The sequence below is a fragment of the Platalea leucorodia genome, assembly GCF_965183815.1.
Source record: "Platalea leucorodia genome assembly, chromosome: 2".
NCBI lineage: Eukaryota > Metazoa > Chordata > Aves > Pelecaniformes > Threskiornithidae > Platalea > Platalea leucorodia.
Window position 1 is genome coordinate 85,096,458 of NC_138824.1, and position 22,227 is coordinate 85,118,684.

General features: G+C 37.1%; 1 protein-coding gene across 3 annotated transcripts in view; it reads right to left on the bottom strand.

Moving 5' to 3' along the window:
• Positions 1-22,227, bottom strand: part of MAP3K15 (mitogen-activated protein kinase kinase kinase 15) — a gene marked incomplete at its 5' end in the record, with an annotated part of 91,318 nt that overhangs the window by 37,919 nt on the left and 31,172 nt on the right. For all 3 annotated transcript variants that reach the window (XR_014230887.1, XM_082337809.1, XM_082337810.1), the window contains 4 exons: positions 9,075-9,181; positions 10,496-10,664; positions 13,167-13,360; positions 21,674-21,697. Coding sequence is in view for 2 of the 3 variants with exons in the window: in XM_082337809.1 (XP_082193935.1) it covers positions 9,075-9,181; positions 10,496-10,664; positions 13,167-13,360; positions 21,674-21,697 (494 nt within the window). The remainder of the gene's footprint in view (positions 1-9,074; positions 9,182-10,495; positions 10,665-13,166; positions 13,361-21,673; positions 21,698-22,227) is intronic.

The window sequence follows — 22,227 nt, forward strand, 5'->3', positions numbered from 1 at the left end:
AAAAGAATACTACTAGAATGTATTCAGAAACTAAATTAAACCAAAGTACATACCGTGGGACAGCTGGTAATAATACTATTTTTTTTCCACTGGTTTCTTTGTTAGCACATTTCAGTTCTCTCCCTACAAACCTTGCCTTGCTAAAACTTGCACAGCAACCAGAGGAGATAAGGCTAAATTATGTGAATGCAATAACTGGAAGAGCTACTGCCAATAGCTTTTTTTCCAATAGTGAGGAAAGAGATCTTCAAGTTACTTCTAAATACTAGGGCAATTATGAAAAGATCCTAGTGCTCAATGAAACACCGCCAAGATCCCACAACAAGCAAAATGCTAGGAATTGAAAGGAAATGGACAGAGAGTAAAAATTAAAAACACCATGATGCCTTTTTACAAATACCCAGCACACTAATCTTCAGTACTGTGTACAGTTTTAGGCTGTATTTGAAAAAGAAACTAAACTAATTAGGATTAGGAAAAAATCAAAGAAGGGAGAAAAGAGTGATCAATGGTATGGAATGGTTTCTCTACGAAGAAAGCTTCAATAAACTCAGGTTTTTCAGACAGAAATGACTATACAGATATTTTTTCCCCAAAAAAGGTTTTCCTGCAGGTCACCTTTATAGCCTCTAATCTCTTCCTCTAAATTACTCACAGTGTTCTATTGTCAGTTTAGTTTTTCCTGATAGTTTGCATTCTCCAGAAACTGCTCACTGATTCTCTTGCCAGTTGCTAATGTTGCCATGTGATTTATCTGTCTGCTTACTCCACCATGCTTCTTTATTTGCAGAAGCAGTCTTCTCACTTCCCTGTCTACACAAGCCTCTTTTACCTGTCTCCCTATCCTGCCACAGTATCCGCTCCTCCTCTACCTCTCTGAATCACTCCGTAGGGCTACAAACCTGATGAAAACAGTTTAGAACATAATAAAACTAAATTCTTAAGCATGAGGATATAAATGCACATACTGAACAAGCAGAAGTGAGTTACAATCAAGTTATGGTGCAACTTCAGTTTTGTATCACATGTTCTAATCTGCTGTTCTCCACCCCATCCTGCTGTCATGTTTTGTCTTGGGGCTGAAGCTGGACACTCTTATTCATGAGAGGTATTCAACTCAAAAACTTTCCACTGAAGCCAAGGGACAAGTTGTAAAATGAAGCAACCGCTTCTTCCAAAAAGCAGGATACATTTAACGACTTTCCACTACTAAGTTATGAAAGGATTTTTTCCGTCTCTTCCTGCTCCATCCCCATGTCTCCATTCTCTCCTCTCCCTCTTGGAAAGAAGCTGCTGTTCCATAACTTGGCAACTGCAGTCACCAGAATTGTGGCTTGGATTTAAAAGCCCAGAAGCACTCTATGCTGCTGAGACATGTTTGCTTGTTTCCATGGGGGAACAACTACACCACCAAGCAGTAAGTCCTAAAGGATGTACTCATGGTCTCTCCTTGTGTTGTATGCACAGCATCCTCCTTAGCTATTGACAGTAAGGGATCTGAGACATTCCTAGATTAAAAACTCGTAAACTGCTAATGGCACCAGAAACACTCCCTTTGCATATCAGTCCTGTCCCCATCCGCCACCCCCACAATTCTCTAGGCCTCTCCCCCTCTGAAGCTCAAGAATAATTTCTTGAGATTTGCTTCAGTTCATTCAAGTTTTCACTGAATTTGTACTAATGGAGGGAGGTTACAAAAACAGCAATCAATCATAATTTGCAGAAAGCAGAATCTACAAATCTATCCTCCTTTTCCCTTCTCCAATTTACTTGACAAACACAAAAACTGCTACTGCTCTCTCAGGAAATCCCTGAGCCACAAGTTGGTGGAAGCAGTGGGAGTATTTAGGGAGGTTTATCACAATACATTTTCCTGTCTCCCTGGTATCTGCTATTGACCACTGTCAAAGATTGCAATCTAGGCTAGAGAGAACTATGCCTCGAACCAGTATGGCCATCCTTATGCTGTTTCTCTCCCCTAGCTCTCAAACATCATCCAGAAATCATATTCATATCACAGCCTCTCACCTGGAATAACACTGCCTTATACCAAAAAACAAATTATCTTTTTTTTTTAATTTTTTTTTTATTTCATTGCTTCACCCTTCTTTCTTCCCCCTCAAATCCATTCTCTTCTCTGAATCCTTCTCTCCACAGCAGTCATTATAAGGAGTCCTAGTTTTAAATATCCCTAAAACAAAAATTCTTCCTGCTTTGCAGGCTGGTTTCACCGGCTTTAAAGCATTGGCATGGTTAAAGAGCCAGAAGTACACTCGGTGAACCAAGCCTTTGTCCAACAAAGTTAACAGGAACAGCATGAATTTCACTGGGACAAGAATTAGCTCACTCTGTAAGTAACAGCTGATATAATGTTTTTTTTCACCTTCTTGCTCACATCTTCTCCTGTATAGCTTGTTTCTCTCTGTCTAGCTGGAGAAGACTATATACTATAGAAAACCATATGTCAGTGAAAAGTAATTTGCTCAAGGGAATACATCTTTGATTTCCTCTATATTTCATGTTGACTTATTGATTCGATCTTCTCGTATTATTTCAAGGACTCTATAAGCAAACAGATTTCTTGAAGAGCAATGCACAGGGGAATAAATCAAACCATAACAAACAATCCTGAAAACGTTTCCCATAGAACAGTACATTCAAAAAGAGTTACCTGTTTTTTCCACTCTGTTCCTATATGGATCTTGTTTATCTTCTGATTTCAGCCTTGAAGCAGCTATAAATAGTTTACTGCACATATTACAATTAAAAAACCCCCTGATCTCACTGTCACGTTGCAGAGGAAATGTCAGTGAGACACCTTAATCCATTAGTATAAAATCAACCATTCATAAAATAACTGGTCTTCATATATGATACTGTGTTCATTTATTATCATGTATAATACATTTGCTTACAGGAATGATACATGTAATTAATAATAAAATATGTATTTTGAATTTTCTTGCATAAAAATAGAACACTGTTAGTTAAGTATGCCTTAATGACTCCATAGCAGATGACCTGAACTGCTACTAACTGTACAGAAATCTACAGCAAAAAAGATTTCAAAAAAATTCTTAATTATTGAGGAATACAACAACTAATTTGAATTAGAGTTATTACACTTGCACTCTCACTTAAAACAAGAAACTAATTTGTGAGTTAAGACACATTTCACTGAGGATGCAATTTGATTGTAGAACCTTCAATATTTGAAACAGTGAATGAAGAAAACAAGATCCTAAACCGGGCTTTGAGATTGGAACTAAATTTGCAAGTCTCCAGTTAGATATGACAATGAAAAAAACAGCTTTTTTTCTCCCTCATATGCGCTTCAGGTGCTTCATGCAAGCCACTCATATCAAATGAGGAACCCTATGATGGTTTTTTTACTAAATCTGAGTAATCACGGAACAGAACATTTTAAATAACCCAATGTTTTTCAATGGGAATAATTTCCTATGCCTACTATTATTCACAATTACTAGTGATTTTCTACTTGCACCCTGTTATGCCCTTCACTTGCTAATTACCCTTTTTATTATTGTGTTGGAATATGTTGCTTGTTAAAACACAACATGCTGAGTTAAATAATATTGACTGCAGCTGCCCTCATCTTTAATGTAACTGAAGATAGAACTGCCTTGGAGAAAGACTGAAGCCTTCACAGCTCTGGCCTCATGCCAGGGCTGGGTTTGGTTTTAAAGTCTACTCTGTTTTGAACAGAATTTGGCATACCCTTTGGCCTCTTTGCAAGCTTCCAGAACTTGATAACTCCCATCCTGGTAAATAAGGCCAACTGGAAAATACCCAAACATAAGCGTACTGCAGGTCATCAAGAACTTTGCTATGCAGCCCTAAATTAGTGAAGTAGATCCTAAGCAAAAAGCCAGCTGACAAGCACACTTAGCATTTGAATTAACTAGAAATATCTGTACTTTATCTATCTACTATATATATATATATACACACACACTACAGCAACAGGAAATAAAACAATAAAGAACAAACTAGCAGCCTTTTTTATTACTCTCTTAACCTGATTAGAAGCAAGTGAAATTCACAGAAACGGATTGCAAAACTTTCCTGTCCCATTGGCTTTGATCATGATTTGTACTGCTCATGTGACTTCCTCAATGCTTTTAGATAATTCGAGGCAATATAGAACACAGAATAGGTAAGGGTTCATTTTATTCCAAAATTATTAAATAAGAGAAGATATTCTATACACTTTTTTTTTAAATGCGGTATCACAGTTGTTGCTTCCTAGAAAAGACTTGGTAGAAAACAATAGTAAGTTTTTCCAAAAAAATGTTAAGATCTTCTTTCACGGTTTGGTTTGTGGTTTTTTTTTTTTTTTTCCAGATGGATCAAAAATTTAACTGTTGCTTATAATTAATCCACGTGATTCTTTAAAACATTGAAATATTGTGATTCCAAACACAAAAGGCATGAATATATGCACATATAATACATTAATAAAGCACACTAAATCACTTTATATGTCCATCTCCCTGGAGAAGAATCTTGGGGGTTTTTAATTAAAAAAAGGGAAGAAAAAAGCTATAATACTAGAGAACCAATTTTCACACCATGACATACGTGCAGGTAGTATTTCTACCTTTTTTTCATTAATGAAGACAGCCATTGCCCTAGATATTCAGGTAAATTACTTATTGGAGGGATAACGGGATGTGTTCCCAGATTCAGATTCTGTAAGATATCAAATCCCAAGGTGAAAGCTTCCACAAAAAAAAGGATCATAGACCAGCTCCTCCGTGTGTGAATCTGGAAATTCATCAATAAAAGCACTTGACAGACTCAGCTATAAGAGCAGTACATGAAGGAGCTCATCTGGCAAGAGTCGGGTCCTGAGGCTAGCAGTATTAAGTCAGTCCCATGAACTATAGCTGTAACTCACACGGGAAAGCAGAGTGGACAAAAGTAACAAACATAGTGACATGCAAACTATGGCACAACACACAGGAACACTTTTAAAAACTGCACAAACCTCAACATTTCAGGAAAAAAAACAGAAATTCAGGTCATCATTACAACATAAATTCAGGCCCCACATGTGTACTTGACAATGTAAAATTAAACTGTGTGATCAAGGGGGGTTTTTTGTGTGGTTTTTGTTTTGGTTGGTTGGTTTTTTGTTTGAAGGAAACATGACTACTGCTTATCTCATACAAGAGCTGTAAAAGCGGGTGAGAATTTATACCTAAAGATGTGTTCCATCCTATGCCTAAATTAAGATACAGTTAGACCTAAATCTCAGCTGGGAGGCAACAAGGAACAATGTCTTAAGCCAACCCACGTCTGTGTAAAAGACAGCTCTCTCTGCTCTGCTTCTGTGTGAAGTTAAAATTAACTGGCTTAAAACACTGGTGAAGGAATGGCCTTTTTTCCATTTTAGGACTTCTAAACAAGCAGGCAGGAAGGTTATTAAGATAGTCCAGGCTTGGAAACAAGCACAAGCCTGTCATTGCAAACATCCATTATTAGCCTCTATGTTGTAAGACATAAGAGGTGACAAATCTAAGATGCTCTTAACAGTCTGCTCTGAGATGGAAACCAGGAAGACAGTGGTCTAGGAGAGGGGCTGTGCTTAAAAACCTGCTATGTGAATCAGAGCACCAGAAATTAGCATGAAAACGTCTGCCTCCCTGACAAACGATAAGGGTAAGTGCTTTAGTACATTTCTGCGCGGTTCTTTGCAGACGAGCACAGGCTTACTTTGCTCACGATCCAAGCCAGGTCAGACCCAGGCTGGCTCTGTATCAGAAGCCGTTCAGCTAGGCTGGAACAGTGGTGAGTCTAAAGTAAAACATCCCTGTCCCTTCCCTTAGCACAGCTTGTTAACTTGGACCCAGAACTGCACACAGCTGTGGTTCAGATCCGGCTTGTGTCCACCTGAGGTAGCAGCAAAGACGCGAGAGCCCCAGAAGCAACCCTCTACCACTTGCCTGCCACATCGCTAGCTCTATGAAGCATTAGAATAACGCTGACTTGAAAATGCTAAGTGAAATTAATTGCCAACAGAACTCAGTTACAGAGTCCAAGAGGAAATAAATGAATGACTTTCTCTGTTGATTATGATCACAGTTCTGGCACGCTTTCGTAATGAAAGGAAGCAAACATTAACTTCTGCAGGGTCAGACATTCTTACGGCTGCTAATTCTGTTTTCCTTATGAGGTATTTTGTTCCTGGGAGGCTCAATCAGTTGTACTGAGCAACATTAATACTGTTCTGCATGCTGAAATTAATAGAATATTAAGTGAAAACATTGTTCTGTGTTTTTATAAATAGATTCTGATAGAACTCGCTAAGAAGAATTTGTTTTTAAAACAGAAAAAATTCTTCAAAAATCCCATAGAAGTAAGATGCTAAAAGCAACACTTTAGGGGTCATTTTGAACTAAGTGGACTTGTTCTGAAAATGTTCAAGTCTTAACTTTTGATTTTTGTCCATCATTTTGTTTCAAGAAGGCAAAAACATCTGTAGAAGCTAAATTCTGCATTCTTACTGATGGAAAACTGGTCGTTTATTTCTGAAAAAACTTTTCCATAGAAATGTTTAAATTGTTCCCAGAAGAACACAAGGACAGTCACGCTGGTTCAGGCTAGCGATCAATTTAATGAAACCTGTTGACGGGGAAAGCAAGTTCATGAGAAATTCATTTTGTCTTGTCTCACAAGGGCGCTGTTGGCATTGCCAAAACAGAAGATTTAATGGCATGAGGCTCACGTGCTGCTCAAAATACAAAGAATTTTAAGACAAAGAGAGTAAAGGAGCTTGCCAATTTTATTATGCACATCTAAATGAAAAAGTTTTAAAAACTGATCAAATCAGGATATTTCCCCAAGGACAAGGCACGACCCTAGCATTGTTCTTACTGGCAAATTTAAACATCTTGGGTCAAATTCCTGAAATAATAAAAAGTTAGGATAAACTTCTGAAAAATAGGGCCAAATTCTTTTTGTTGAAACCAATTCTCAAGACATCAGTATGACATCTTAAGGAGACTTGAATTTCAGAAGCTTTATACGATCAAGCCTGCAATTTTTAGGGGTTGGGGGGGAAAAGGGGGAAAGACATACCATTCAATAATAACAACAATAACTATAATATTCAATAATAACAACTATACACCAGGAACATGGTTTGTAATTTACATAATTTAATTAAAGAAATGTCAAAACACTGGCTTCTACTTTAAAATACTGCCTTGTGTAGTACATTAAAAATTTTATACCAAACCTGCATTTTTTCCTTTTATTTTTAAGCAGCCTAATGAGAAAATTATCTTTCATTAGGTGTGATAAATATCAGAGCAAACTGCAAGTTATATAAATGGATTCTCTCTATCTTTATATATTCAGATCAAAATTTTCTGAAAGATATACTTCAGCAAAACAGTTAACAGACTCAGTAGATGGTTAATCATCTAAGATTTAATGTTTTGTGATATCAGGAGTGGACAATCAAGATACCCAGTGTTCACTTCCAGTCTTAAGAAAAAAAAAACAAAACAAACCTACATAAGCTGAATTCTATGTAGGAACTATATTTATATATTTGGTATCAAGAGCCAAATATTAATAACTTATCCTTCTTATTAAAAAGGCTTCATCATCATCTAAGTTTGGGTTAAGGTTCCAAACATGGGTCTAGTTATCTTTTTCTGTGAGAGATTTGGGCATTGCCTGGCACCTGATACATTTCGTCTTACAGCGGTAATTCCCACTGTAATCAATTGACTTCTCAGAATTTATTGGTTTTATTTTCTTTTTTAATAAAAAACACATTTTAAATGGGTTTAATTCCAGCCTTCAAAAAACATCACTATAGCTAGCTGTCATAAAAGCATGGACACTAGAATTCAGCGCAGTATCAGTCACACTTACGCTGAATACTCTATATACTCTGTATTACTCACTACTACATTCTTTCAAACATCACTTCAAGCTACTTGCCACTGCATCACTCAGATGATCACTCAGCCTATTAACAAACCACCAGATCCTTTTCAAAGATCACTGTTTTCTATGAACTTTCCTGTTGGCATGTACTGCATTCTTTGTTTCTACGTGTATGACCTTGCACATGGTTGCATGAGAATGATTATTTTTTTATAGAGAATACAGTCTATAAAATGCTGTGAGAAGACTGTTCTTTGACACAGAACTGATGCCAGTGATACCCAATATTTTTCTGAGCAATGATTTTGCATTTACTCCTAAGTCTGATGAAACTGTCAAATGGCACCACTTATTACCACTTCCCATAAAATGTGACAGGAACTACTCTTCTAGATCTATTATTAAGCTGTTAATCCTTTTGACACATGCCATCCTGATGCTGCTCAGTGCTAATTTTTATTTAGATTGCAGGTCACAGCTTCTAGTAGCATGCGGATTGCACCTAACCAGTTACTTTTATTATTACATGTGATTTTATTTGTATAAGATCTATTTTCCATAATGCAATTTAATATAAATTCTTTAGAAATGAAGTAACTATTACACATAGGCACTACAGAAACCTGCAGCTAACTAGAAGAGTTCAATAATATTTCTGTGCTTCCTCATCTAGCAACATGCCCATAGGTCCAGATCACCTTTCAGCCTTTCAAGGAAGCTGTATCATGAATGCGTATTCATGGATCAAGGAGTCCTTGTTACCTGTTACTTTAATAACTCATGCATAACTCTGTTATGCTAAACTTTTCAAGACATTCAGAATAATCAGTGACTCAGAATAAACAATCTCAACCTGACCAAGAACCCATAGGTAACATTGGAGTCTTTCACAATTACTCAGGTGGCCTTTGGAACAGATCCACTCTCATCAGGTTGTTGACAAAATGACGGTTGTTGGAAAACAATGATTTCGGAAGTTACAAGCTGTCCTGGTGCACAGGAAGTATGGGATTAAGGAAAGATGACTGTGGTGAATATCAGCGTGTGCAGAAAGGGGAAAGAATTTGGTGTTATCTGCACTATAAATTTATATGCAAGCCCATATGGAACAGCAGTAAAATGAAACAACCTCAATCAATCATCCTTACCGATTCAATGCAAAAGCATAATGAAATTTGATGTTGTGTTGATCAGCCAGATCACAGGTAGGAAGCATTTCTAGTGTTTCTACCAGCTTCACCATAGCATCATAGTCCTGGTATGAATTAAAAAAAAAAAAAAAAAAAGAAAGAAAATAAAAGAAACTGAAAGCAGAGGAAAGCAACACTAAACTAAAATGTATCATGACTGCTACACAGTATCTCAGGTGACTGTTCCTAGAAGAGTCAGTGAAACAGCCACAAACTCTGTGTAAGGAATTAAATAGGGATTTTGTCTATCATTTTTATCTATGTTAATACTTGCCTCTTCCTCACCCCAGTGCCACTGCCCAAATTACTGAATCCCCCTGGCCAGTTTGATCAATTACACTCCCAGCACCAGGAAGAAGAGGAGATGAGTCTGGCTCTTTCAGGCCTTATTAAGGACTTCTGATGAACGACGCTTCATCAGGTCATCACAGACTCAAGCACAGTTCATTCTGCAGTCTGTCAGCCAGTTGTGCATTCGTTTTGGTTTCTCAGGGGTAACCCACATATACATTACTGAAGAAGCCAGTTTACTGACATCACAAATGGCCTCACATTACTTAATTTGTTCAAAACATGTTTTGAGATGATTACATTTCTCAAGGGTGAAGACCTTTCAAAAGAATGCAAATAATCACCAGAGGCAATCAAAATGAAGTTTGATAAAGTGCTGCAGGAAAATATGCATCTCAGAATGGAAAGCTGTGTAATGCAGGATGATGCGGTCATCCAGTGCTCCCACAACCCATTTATACTTATGAAATAACCAACTTAGCTCCTGATGGAAAAAAATTTCCATAGAATGGCTGGAAGTATATTTTAAAGGGGATGTCAAATAACAGACTGTCAGTTTGGAAATACAGTAGGCAGGCTGTGTTTTAGCAAAAGCAGAACTTATTTAAAAAATAAAATCAAGAAAAATGGTGCCATTATATTTCAAAAACAAATTAATGTTTCTTTGAATGATAGTTCTCAACTTGGGCACCTCTGGCCAATACAATGGTCACAACAAATGCATTTTCTTCATTTCTAAATATGTGTGACTTTGGGGGCGAGGGAGGAAAGGAAGGGAAGGGAGAAGCAAACATCTTGCTTCGGTAGGGAATTTTTTCTTCTAATTTTTTTTTAAAGGAGGTTAAAAATGACTAAAAACAAAGGAGGAGACCTCAGGAAGTCACCTAATCTGTGTTTCTTGTTCACAGGCAAAATAAATAAAAGTCTAAAGCCCCTTAAGTTGCCCAACAGACAAGTCAAACTGTTAAACAATGTAACAATTTAGTGTCAGTTTTGAATCACTGTTTAACAAACAATCAAGTACAGAAAAACAAACAAGAGCCAAAATCCCATGGTAAAATAATCTTTCTTAGTCTTTAGGAACATACCTGAATATCTCTGTAAGAAAGAAGCAGGTTTATGACAATGTCAGAAGTCAGCACTTCAGTGTTATCCATACGAAGCTTAATCCTGGCCAGCTCTTTAGCCAGTTCATCTCCTTGATACTTCTCTCTAGCTTTTCTAATATCATTTAGCATTGTTTCTTTATAGTAGGCACTAAAGAAATAAATAATAGACATATGGGAAAAAGACTGTTAGATATTTCTTATGAAACATGGTTATATTTCTAATGAAAAGCATAATTTCTAATAAAAAGTACCATTTCCTCAGAGTGAGGTGCACATCAAATGTTTCCACATTTTTCATTAACTCATTATAAATATTCCACCTTGTCCCACCTCAGACTGGGGGGCTATGTATTAATACATTTATAACCAAGATTGTGAGATAATTTTATCAACACAGTAAAACTGGGGCATTTCTTTGCCCCATTAGTGACCATGACAGATGTGGTACTTTGGGTCTGTATCCCAAAGGAGGCAGCAATTGGGATAACGAAGTGACACAGAGAGGAAAGACCAGTGTGATTTAAAGAGGAGGTACATGATTTTATCACGAAAGGAGGAAAGAGGCTTTCAAACAAAGAAACTAAAACAAAAACAAGCCACCAAAAGCTGATTTAGTTGCAATCTGTTTGATGAACACAATACATAACGTGGGTAGGATCTATGTAAAAGCCCCCAGTAAGTGCATCTTATTTACACTAGCATCAGTGCACAATGCAACACCAGAGCTTTTGTAGAATACAAAATCATATATATGTTATCGGTATGACAGTTATAAATGACCTGGACAGCCTACTTAGAGGTAACTTTATCTGGAACAGCTTAAGGAGCCTGTAGTTTGGAAGTTAGCAGATGTCACCTGACAGATACTCAAGTGCATACAATACCTTTTTTGTTTACAAATGAGTATTGCAAAGTATTCAACTTTGCTTAGCATAAGCCCTACACATAGCAAGGAAAACTAAGTTCTCTGTCTAATACACATTATGTCTTACATATAACGTGTAAGATATGTTTATAATGCAAAGCAGCAAGGTCACAGTAAGCAGTATTGGAAAGCTTTCAATAGTTGTTTTACTGTCATTCACCATGGATTTCCAATCTCAGGTTTCTATCCAGTATTGCCTTCTACCAGGCTAATGATAAGTAGTCCTTCTTGTGCTAACCAAACCAAAGGGGGATACTGGGGAATGTTTTTCAAGAGTATCCAAATGACTTAGGAATGGAAGTCTCACTTTCAAGAATGATGCAACACTTAACCTCTTCAAACTTATTCAAGCTTTTGGCAGGAATGAGGGATCATCTAGCTACATCTTCCTCTTCACAGGGATCTACCACAACAAGTGTCTAATTCTACAGCTGTACAAAAGCCTCTTTCAGGCACTTCAGCCTGAAAATGGAAGAGAGAAAAGAGGCTTTACTGTAGGACATCCACAACACAATTATCAAACCAAAATCACCCCCAACCCTGTCATAAATGTCAGAGACAAAGTATACAGGTAGCTCTGGACAGCTGGTGCCCAGAGCACCATTTCACAATGACACAAACGCTAAGCGGTACCAAAATTTACTACTACCAGGACCAACTGTACTACTAGTTTCATGAGTCTGCACTGCTGAGCACAGCTCTTCTGTATGCTGACCAGCTTCACTGAGTTTCTGCCTCTCCTCTTGTCCCTTTCCTCCAAGTGAGCCTGTGTTGCCTGCATGTAGCCTCTAGCACTGTTGTGGAGAAGCAGGAGGCAGCCTGAGCTGCTTCAGGCCAGCAATATCCCAGTCGCTGCCCAGCAAGGTGCCAGAGAATAGCAGACCTGCCATGGATGGAGGTGTAAGGGACAAGGTGTGTGTGGGAAGGGTCCTCTATGGAATCCTAAGTGTGGGACCAGGTGAGAAAAGGAGTTTTTTAGGTGAGCCTTTCACTTGGGTGGGATGGCAAAGGGGAAAGAGAACGAAATCGAAGGACCCTCAGTGCTACCTCATGCTTCAGACACTAGGAAAAAGAAAACCTAGAAGCTCAGTCTCTCCCAATGTCTTCCAGAAATACAAACAAAACCAGAGTAGCTGCAGAGTACAGGGTGAGCAATTGAGAAAGAGAGACTTCCATCTCCAGCCCCAGTCCTCAAAACTCCAACAGTCCCTTGTAGAAGTGGCTGAACAGTATCATGTTTATTAGGTGATATCAGAAGGCTAATATTAAAAAAAACAAAACAAAACCAAAAAACAAACCATGGAAGTTACATTTGACTGCCCATTGCTGCCATACATATACACTCACTTGGTGACAGAAAAGGACAGTCTTTGGCTTTGAGCTTTATGAAGAGGCTGTGATCTTATCTCCTATTACAACTTTATGCACTGTGATTTATACTTAAGCACTTTACCTTACCCCTGGACCGCCTTTGCTTACTGATATTTCAGAAAGTAACCATAAATCAATTTCTAACATAACACAGTTAGTTAACTACAACAGCTGCAGGACATCAATACAGAAAGCAGTAAAGTTAGCAGCTTCTTTTAACACTATATTAAGTGTAGTGAAAAATAAAACTAAAAAAAAAAAAAATCAATGCTACTAGACATTCTGCATCTTTTTTTTCATAACATTAAAAAGAGACTATCAAAGGTTCTGGAGGTGTTTGTGTTGTAAAATTACCATGATGTAACATGAACATCCTTGAGAAGGCTGATAAACTTGTCCACCAGTGGGACACAAAGTGGCCCCAGGAGATTGTCCCAGCTGGGTTGCATATACTCAGAAGCTCTTCGTTGGGCATCACTTTCACAGCAAAAGTAGTCAGCACAAGGTGTGACGATGTATGGAATAAAATAATAATTGCCACTGGAAGCCTAAAAGAAAAACAGGCACAGTTTAGAAAACAAACGAAAGTGGAAATAGGCTTGCATATACACAGAATCTTTCACTGTCAGAAGAAACAGCTAGATGAGGGCTGGTGCACTATGAAGCTTTAGCGCACCATTTAACACAAGATTTGGAAGCATTTAATTCAAGGAATTTTCTGTGGAAGTGTTACAAATATTAACAAAGGTGATGAATAAGGGTCCAGATCTGTTAAGTGACAATACAACAAAACTGTTCAATTTTTTTGTGTGATGCACGGACCCTCATAGGGTCTGACAGTTACAAGCTAACCTTCTGCTCCCAAATTTTTGGGGTCAGTGATGTACTTGCACTCTCTAGGCTCACTGTGTGCTAGGTAGGATATTATGCAGAGCTTCCCACAAAGAGAGAGAAAAATACAGAAACACAGGCATTGGAAGGACTCTACGGACATGTTTAATCCAGAGGAGCCTACAAAACATCTGCTGCATGCTGCCATCAAACATAAAACCAACCAATCAACAAAGCTTTGAAATGTTTGGTAACATGTAAGACTTCTAACACAAAATTCTAGAAGTAAAAACCAAAAATCCTTAATAAGCCACACAAAAAGTGTAAACATGATCAAGGTGCAGAGAGGGGAGAGGAAACAGGAAATGCCCTTCAGAGCCCCAAACCAGCGAGTTCAGAGTCTTCAACTCCTGAGCGAGACCCCAAAAACCAGACAACTGCAAAGTTGTGCACAGCTACTAGAAGCACCAGTATCCCATTTTGAGCTATGACAATTCTCTGCTGTTTAAAAGAAAAGTAAACTTTGCATTTCAGAGTAACTAGATAGGAGCACTGAAGCATGGGTCAGTATGATACATCCAGCACAATCAACTACCACTAAATACCCTTCAGCCGCCACCTTGGGTATATCAAGGCATCAAACACGTACAGCAAAATCATACCTTTCATTTTTTATATCATCTAAGCCTGCAGTAAAGCCGTAGCCATTTAAAGTCACCTTGAGCAATGCGAGAATGCTGAGATGATGGAAAGAATGGATATGAAGATGGCACATTTTTATATGCATTAATAAACTAGAGAAGAGAAATAAACTGTTTACAGGAAGTAATAATGTAGGGCATGCAGTTACTAAAAATACAGATGGAAAAAAAAACTGTATCAGTACATGCTTCTGCTGATTTGAGTCTGTAAGGATTTAGAATTTTAAATTACTTCTAGCAGATAAAGATAGAGCCACATTCCTTCCTCATAAACCCTACAGTACAGTAGCTCTGTTGTAACAATATAATTATCTGTTGCAATGTTATCTTTACTTCCTACTAAAAAAGTCAGAAAAAATGCAACCCAAACCACCAGTATGTTAAAACAATTTAGTCTCAGGTTTATTTAAATAAACACTGAGTTCAGTGCAATGCAAAAGCTGCTTGTGTGTAAACTCTATTCTTAAACCTGTAACAGTGAATTAGCTCTTCCTACAACAGAAAAAAGAAATCCAGTTTGAAAGTATGATGTATCTTGTGACGCAGAGAGAGCTGCAGCTACCTACCAAAAAAGCAAAGCAATTTTCAGAAAAAGATTTAAATGACACACCTGGAACACTGCATTAATCTTATTCAGCCAACATCTCATCTATTTGACTTAAATTTCTTGCTGCTTTTTGGATAGTGAAATCTATGCAATTAAAAACACATTTTTATCCATGACAGACACATTTTTGTGTGCAGAAGTCAGGAACCCTGCACATATTTGAGCAAGTCACCTTGTTTGAAAAGGAACCAGCTCCAATTTTCTAGCTTCTTCTATCCAATATTTACATATAATAAATTATAAAGCCCCTTCATATAGAGCATGTGGCCTTTCTAAGTCTTTCTTATCTTCATTACGTAAAAAACCAGTTCTGTCCATCTACTTTTCTTATGCTATCAAGTGTGAGAGATGGCTGAAATATCATCCTTGCTTCTTCTGATCGTCTACTCAAGATGCTGGTCTCTGACACCAAAAGCTAATTGTGAAAATTACTGTCCTGTCATATACCAACTATTGCTTTTTAAGATAATGAATAAATGGCACAGATATGTATGAAGTAACATATATAGCAATTCTAGCTGCAAATATATATAATCTATAAGTTATGCCTTATCTGTAATAGAATTATAACTTCGTAGCTTATAAAGGCTATATGCCGAGTTATTTTGGGATTAGTAGTTAAGCTATTTTTATTACCTTGAGAAATTTTTAAGTTAAAAATTACAAAAAAATGAGCAGACTGAAAAAAAACCCTCTCAATAGCTCATTTTCCAGCAAATAATATATGTCCAGTATGCTACCAATGAAACTTTTGTATTCAATCACAACACTTTAAAATCTACCACAAAGAAAGCCAAAAGTTTAGGAACATAAAAAAACCCCAGGAAATAACTGCAAGTAAATTGAGAGAGGGACCTGTTCTTCAGGGGAAAATGGTTAAAGGAATTAAGCACAGAGCCATGCCTTTACTGAAGGGCTGAAAGAGTTAGACCCACACAGACCATTTTTAGGCTCTAGACAAGACAGGCCAAATGCAGAGTGCTTTCTGTCTTAAAATACTCCTCTAAACATTTTGCTAATGCTGTTAAAAGTAAACTTTTGACCTTAATAATGTAAACAGGTTTTTTTAACTGCTACGGTTATTCCCGTGCAACTGTCACTTTGTGACAGAGATGCTACACTAAAGTTTTTTGTTGGTTTTTTTTCAGATAAATAATGTTGAGTAAAATCTCTGCATTTTTAGAGAGGGAATTATGCCCGCACAGCTAAGAGCACAATTATTTTACTTGAGCCATGCAGTTCATTTTGCTGCTTACTCAAGCATCACGAGAATTAGGAGTGCTTGCCCTACCTTACAAAGCAGTTAGAAGGAAAACTGCATTCACTCAAAGAAGTCACAAACTTTTGAGTGTTCAGGGAGTTTAATCCACTGTTGCCTTAAGAATTAAGGTTTTCACAGTAGTTTTCTGTCACATCACATTCCTATCCATCTTGCAATACAGGTGACTAAGATATTACAAACTTTTAAAAAAACACTTCCTCTTCTAAAGTTTAATATATGCAGTATTTTTATGTAAAGACTGTGAAGAGAGATTATCACAACCCAAACATTCTAAATGCTCAGGATCTAGCTTGCAAAGAATGAGTACTCCAAGACTACAATCACTTTGAAGAAAAGACCCTGACAAGCACTATTCTTAAAGTATCCTTATACGTTTTTAAATGCCTAGAAACACAGTAATAAGATGGCATATCTATTCAATAGAAAGCAGATTTAAAGTGATACATACTTTGCCTATCAGATTACCACTGTGGTATTCAGGAGGTACTTGAACCCGAAGAAAAGCTTTGTGGTTGGCAACCTACTCCAAATTGAAATAAAACAACAAAGAGGAAAACACCACCACAAAACAGCGTAAGAATCAGAGAGACAGACATGACAGAAGAATAGAGAAAATATTAAAGAAAGAAACAACAGAAGATGAGTATATTTATAGCAAGTCCATATTTACAAGGCCAAGAAAAAAGTGCAGTACTTTGCCACCCAGAATGTAAGATTTCTCTATCTACAGGATTTATTTGTCTATAAATCTCCTTGTGTCATCACTAAGATGCTTTCAAGTCTTACTTTTATGAACCTATCAGATTCATTACCTGATTAGTTAACTATAATCCAACAACTACAAATATGCATCCCTTGAGATACTAACATTTCCATAAAAACTAACTTTCATAAATAAATTTTAAAAGCTTTAGTTTTCGTTATATCAATAGGAATAGTGGCATATATCATGATTACAAACATTAAAAGTAATATTTACTGGGTTACCCATTGCCTTTGTACTATTCTCCCCCCCAAAGGAAAAATGATGGTCTGTATTTAAGACATTCCTACTCCTCTTTCACTCTGTGCCCTTTGCAAACTCTTTTAATACTTCTGCTGCCTCAGGCTTTTTTAGAAATATATCACTAAATGACCATATCAGACAAACTTTTATATATTGTAAAAATAATCAGAAAATAAAAAATAGAAAGCTATTCTGCAATACTACTTCTTCAGATTATTAAATTTATATAATGTAATCATACTTTAGAGTCTTGGCTCTCATTTCAATCCATTGGGGCTACTAAATTGAAGAATATGAGTCCAAGTGCCAAAATCTTTCTATTTAGTTTTCTTAAATGTTCATTGCCTTGAAAGAGTAGATGCAGTCTAATTTATACAGCTACTGAAACTCTGAAGAGACTTTCTGCCAATTACAATAAAAAGTGATTTTTCAACATAAAAATTCCTTGTGGCAAGGATAAATTGCAATCCTGTTCCCTTTAGATCAAGGAGAATTTTTGCTAATGACTCCTCCATGGCCCAGATATTATTCTCTGCTTACTGTAAGAGCTGCTACAGGATTTAATGAAAAAAAGAAACCATTTAAATCTCTGAAAATACTTCATCAGGCCCACAGGCCTAAGTATACTATAATAAACCTTTTGGTTTAATAGCCAGCTTACTTTCCTTTAAATACCTTCCCCGAAAGAAATTAACAGGGTTATTCAAATTTCTTCAGGCATACCATCAACTAAAGAAAAATTAACTATTAAATCTTTCTCCTTATATTCTGTACTTGCCATAATAATTTTTCCAGAGTGGGAAGTTCGAATTTGTATTTTCAATGCCACATTCAAACAAACTGAATGGATCAAAGGACGTATCTCAAAGTATGTGCAACCAATGCTAGAACTATTGCCAGAAGGACTGTACATTTTGATTCCTGACTCCAGCAGTTTTTAAAAAGTCCCCTGTGCACTCTTTTCTTCACTTAATCTCAGACTTTTTTTTATGCACCATTCCTTAAAATTCTGTAGAGGGAGAGGATATTTCCCTATTGGAAAAAAAAAATCAAGGACAGCAACAAAATGTTGCATCAAAATAGAACAACTTTTGTCTATTACATTGGTTTGGGGGAAGATTATTTTTTAAGCATTTTTTGCTTTTGAAAATCCTTGAAATTTCATTTCTCCAGTAAACCAATGTTTATCTGACATCTACAGAAACTCCAAAGCCCAAGCCCATTTTCCATAGACAAATTTATCTTCCTGTACCCTAGAGTCCAGTAGCATCCACTGTGCTGTCAAACCTTGATTTTTCCATAATGACACAGGGAACAAACTGTTCTGCAAGACTGCATATTTGCAATTTATTTTATCGATGATAATTTTGACAGAAACTAGGAAGCTATGCATACATCCTCAGTAAAATTAGCAGAAAATAGTCCTCAAAGCTCAGAGGAGATCTACAGAAGGAAACCTAACTGATGGGACACAGGCTCTTGACCTTGAATTTCATTCCAGGGCAATTCTTTCTTGGGAACTGAACTCCAATAGCCAATAATTCTTTCCTTTTGTATCCAAGTATGCAATAAATTATCAATACAGCATGTTAATTGCTCGTTTGGGGGAGTCAAGTAGAACTGAATCACATTCCTCATCTTATCTTATCCCTGAAAACTTCATTCCTGGATGGTGGAGGGAGGGAAGAAAGTTCTTCTGCTCTTACACTCTTTTTTCAGACAGTAAGCTATTAAATCTCTCAGACTCACACCAGTGCAGTATGCTGCTGTATAATTGTCACTGTTAGATCAGCTGTACTCAGGCCAAATCTCAAATTAATTTCTGACTTTTCTTCTATGCATTGTCTTCAGCTTTATGTCCAGTTTCCTCACTCTTGCCTCCTCCTTGATGCTGAATTTGATTGTTTTCTTTAAAACAAAAACATCCATTTTCTTCAAGGCTTATGTGTAATACACAGAAGAAAATCACCCCAGACGACACACTAGACATTCATCTTCTCTGCATCTTTAACATAGCTCCACATCTGTCCTATGCTATGATTTTTTTGCACCTTTGTACATGACTTGAGATTTGCGGGATAAATAGCAAAGGTGAGGGCAGGGAAACCTCAGAGAAAGCTCCAAGCTACAGCAGCCAGCACAGGAAGTTTCCCTTGTGCTGCTGGAAAAATGGTGTGCTGGCTCTGGTAGCAATCTCAGTTGTCTCCCTTCCCTTATACACAGCACAGATGCGTGGACACAGAGCTTATAAGACACAGAGAGGACTTCTCTTTGTAAAACCAGCAACGGTATTCCTGTGGCTACCTCCAGGTTGGAGGAAGGTTTAGCAAATCAAGCATCTATCCTCTTTCCAACATGTCTCCAGACCCTAATGAAGAGTGCATTTAAGCTCTTTCTGCTATTCCACAGCTATGGCCGAGGTGTACCCACACTTCTCAATCAGGAAAACTGAAAGGAAAACACAAAACCCTAGTACAGGGATATTAAGTATTGTATCTAATGTTCAGCATTTAAACTGAAATGGTTATGCAACTACGTACTTGATTGGACACATTAAATTCACACCAATTCTGTACCTACTTAACTAGCAGGGCAACCCTCATTAGCAATTAACTTCAAACCAGACATCACCCATACGGTTGTAAAATATTTAACCAAGCACTGAAACACTGGCACCATACTGGGGCAGCGGCAGACTGCAAGCCTCTCATGACAACTCATTTGATCTGAAAGGATGGGAAAGCAATTGTCTATTTGAAGTCAACTCCAACTTAGAAAAAAATGTTTTAACCTAGTAACTATTTAGCTTGCTAATTAGTTTATTACAATTTCTGATTAAAAAAACTCCAATAAAAGAATGCAATATGGGAGCACATTTATCTAATAGAAGAGAATATGAACAACTTCAAATAACACAAAAGGATCAAGAATCCATACTTGGTATTTAAAGTCATTTATTTTTCCTCACAGTATTTTACTCACAATTGTTTTCTTAATTTAAGCACTTCAAAAAAGTGGGTTAGGCAATCCCTCCTTTCTAAAGAAGGGATCGAGATCCTAGTTTCAGGATGCCTCCCTGCCCCTTTTGCTAGCCACATGGTGTTTACAGGTCTAATACCAGGCCCTGCTGTAGAAACCATGTCACCAGATCCATCTTTGCTTCTCTTCCACGTGAAGGTAAATACCTCCCTCTGTGGGAGAAAGAATCTGCGAAAAGAAAAGACTGCAGGCTGCTAATCTGATTGCACTAGGCTAAACTTGCCATTGTCCTCTTTGCCTTTACTCCATTTCTGAAATTACCACCAAATGGCTCAGTCACAATTCTCCCTCTTGCTCTGGAGGGGAAAACACATGCTTGTGACATTTTGATCATCCACCCATTGATGGATAGTAGCATTCACAAGCAAATCTGACTCATTCTGAGGCCCCCCTTCACAGAGCTACAGACTAGTAAATGCAGTTCACACCCCACACGTGAAACTAGTTCAGAGATCACCAAGACAGACAGGAAAATGACCTGGATTTACTCAGGTGCTCAACCTGATCTATCTCTAGCCTACCTGCAGCACTCTGGCCAGGTATAAACAGCAGCTCAAAATAAACCACTGTGACTAACGCATTATTTCTTCTAGTTCTCTTTCAAATTATTAGCAAACTCTAAGAACATTTTGTTATTTTAGTCCTGCTCAATATTCTTCAAAAGAAAATAAAAGTATATGGTGAATGGGAGGAAACAGAAAGGAATAAATGGAAGTTTAAGATTTTTGCAAATTCAATAGTCCTCAAAATAACAGTGTAGAGTGTTTAATGAAAATAACCACTGACATGATGTGAAGTATGACAAAATGTATAACTGTCTATGATATCATGGCATATTGCAATAAGCCTAAAATAACCACTAAATTTCATCTTGATTCAAGCTTGCTTACTTGTTTGGTTTTACTTGCATTAAGGGTAAGAATATTTTTACTTTGGGAAGTAAGCTTTTGCATTCCTAAGTAATATCTGTGGATTTATGAGGAAGAGGATGGGTATACAGTAGCCAAAGCTGTTTGAGATACAAGACTAAGCCCTATGAAGGCATCACACACACACACACATACATTTGCACAAGTGGGTGAAAGTGGTAGAGGGAGAAAGAGACTTTGAATTTCTGAGTTTACATTTTGATCCTTCAACCTACATATATAACATATCTACCGGCACTTCTCTAGAACTTAAGAAGGAACTTCTGAAGAAAAGTAATTCTTTAATCTAGCTTTACTTTGGAAAGGAAGTTAACAAGATTTCCACTAGTTTGACTTCTATATAGTTAAAACAGACTTCCTTCAATCATATAGAGTATACATATGCTTGGCAGCTTTGTTACTAGAGTTGCTTCAAAGGTAGTATCCTCATTTTGTGTTTTAAAATGAATGTGGATTTAATACTTACTGTGTTTTTCTGAGATACCATATCCTGGAAAAAAAAAAAAAGAGAATAAAAATGTTTATTCATTTTTACTGGGAATTATTATTTCCAATAAAAATAACTGGTATACATATATAACACAGATGTGTTCTTCACAGCATCATCCAGATTTCCTGCCGCAGAAAATTCCAGGTAAAGGGACAGAACAAGAAAAGTCTAAGTAGTTCAGGTTAGGAAAAAATTAATGATTCAAAGAAGAAACCTATTTAAAGAAGTGCTCAGAAGATGAAGAAAGTTGTATTTGCCAGTAATTGGAGTTTCTCAGGCTGGGCACTCCACATACCCAGTCATACTCCGGGCATTTGTGAGACAAAAGCATTCAAAGCTGGAGATTTTTTTTTCTCTGAAAGAGTATCCTTAAGATACCTAGGCCCCTTTCCTACCTGGATGGGCACAGAGCAACACACTCCTCCTACACCCTAATTCTTCTCACCTCAAAATCTAAAGAGAGATATTGAAACTATGAGGCAGATGATAAACTAATGGGCGTGTAAACCAGACCTCAAAGATTTCCAGTT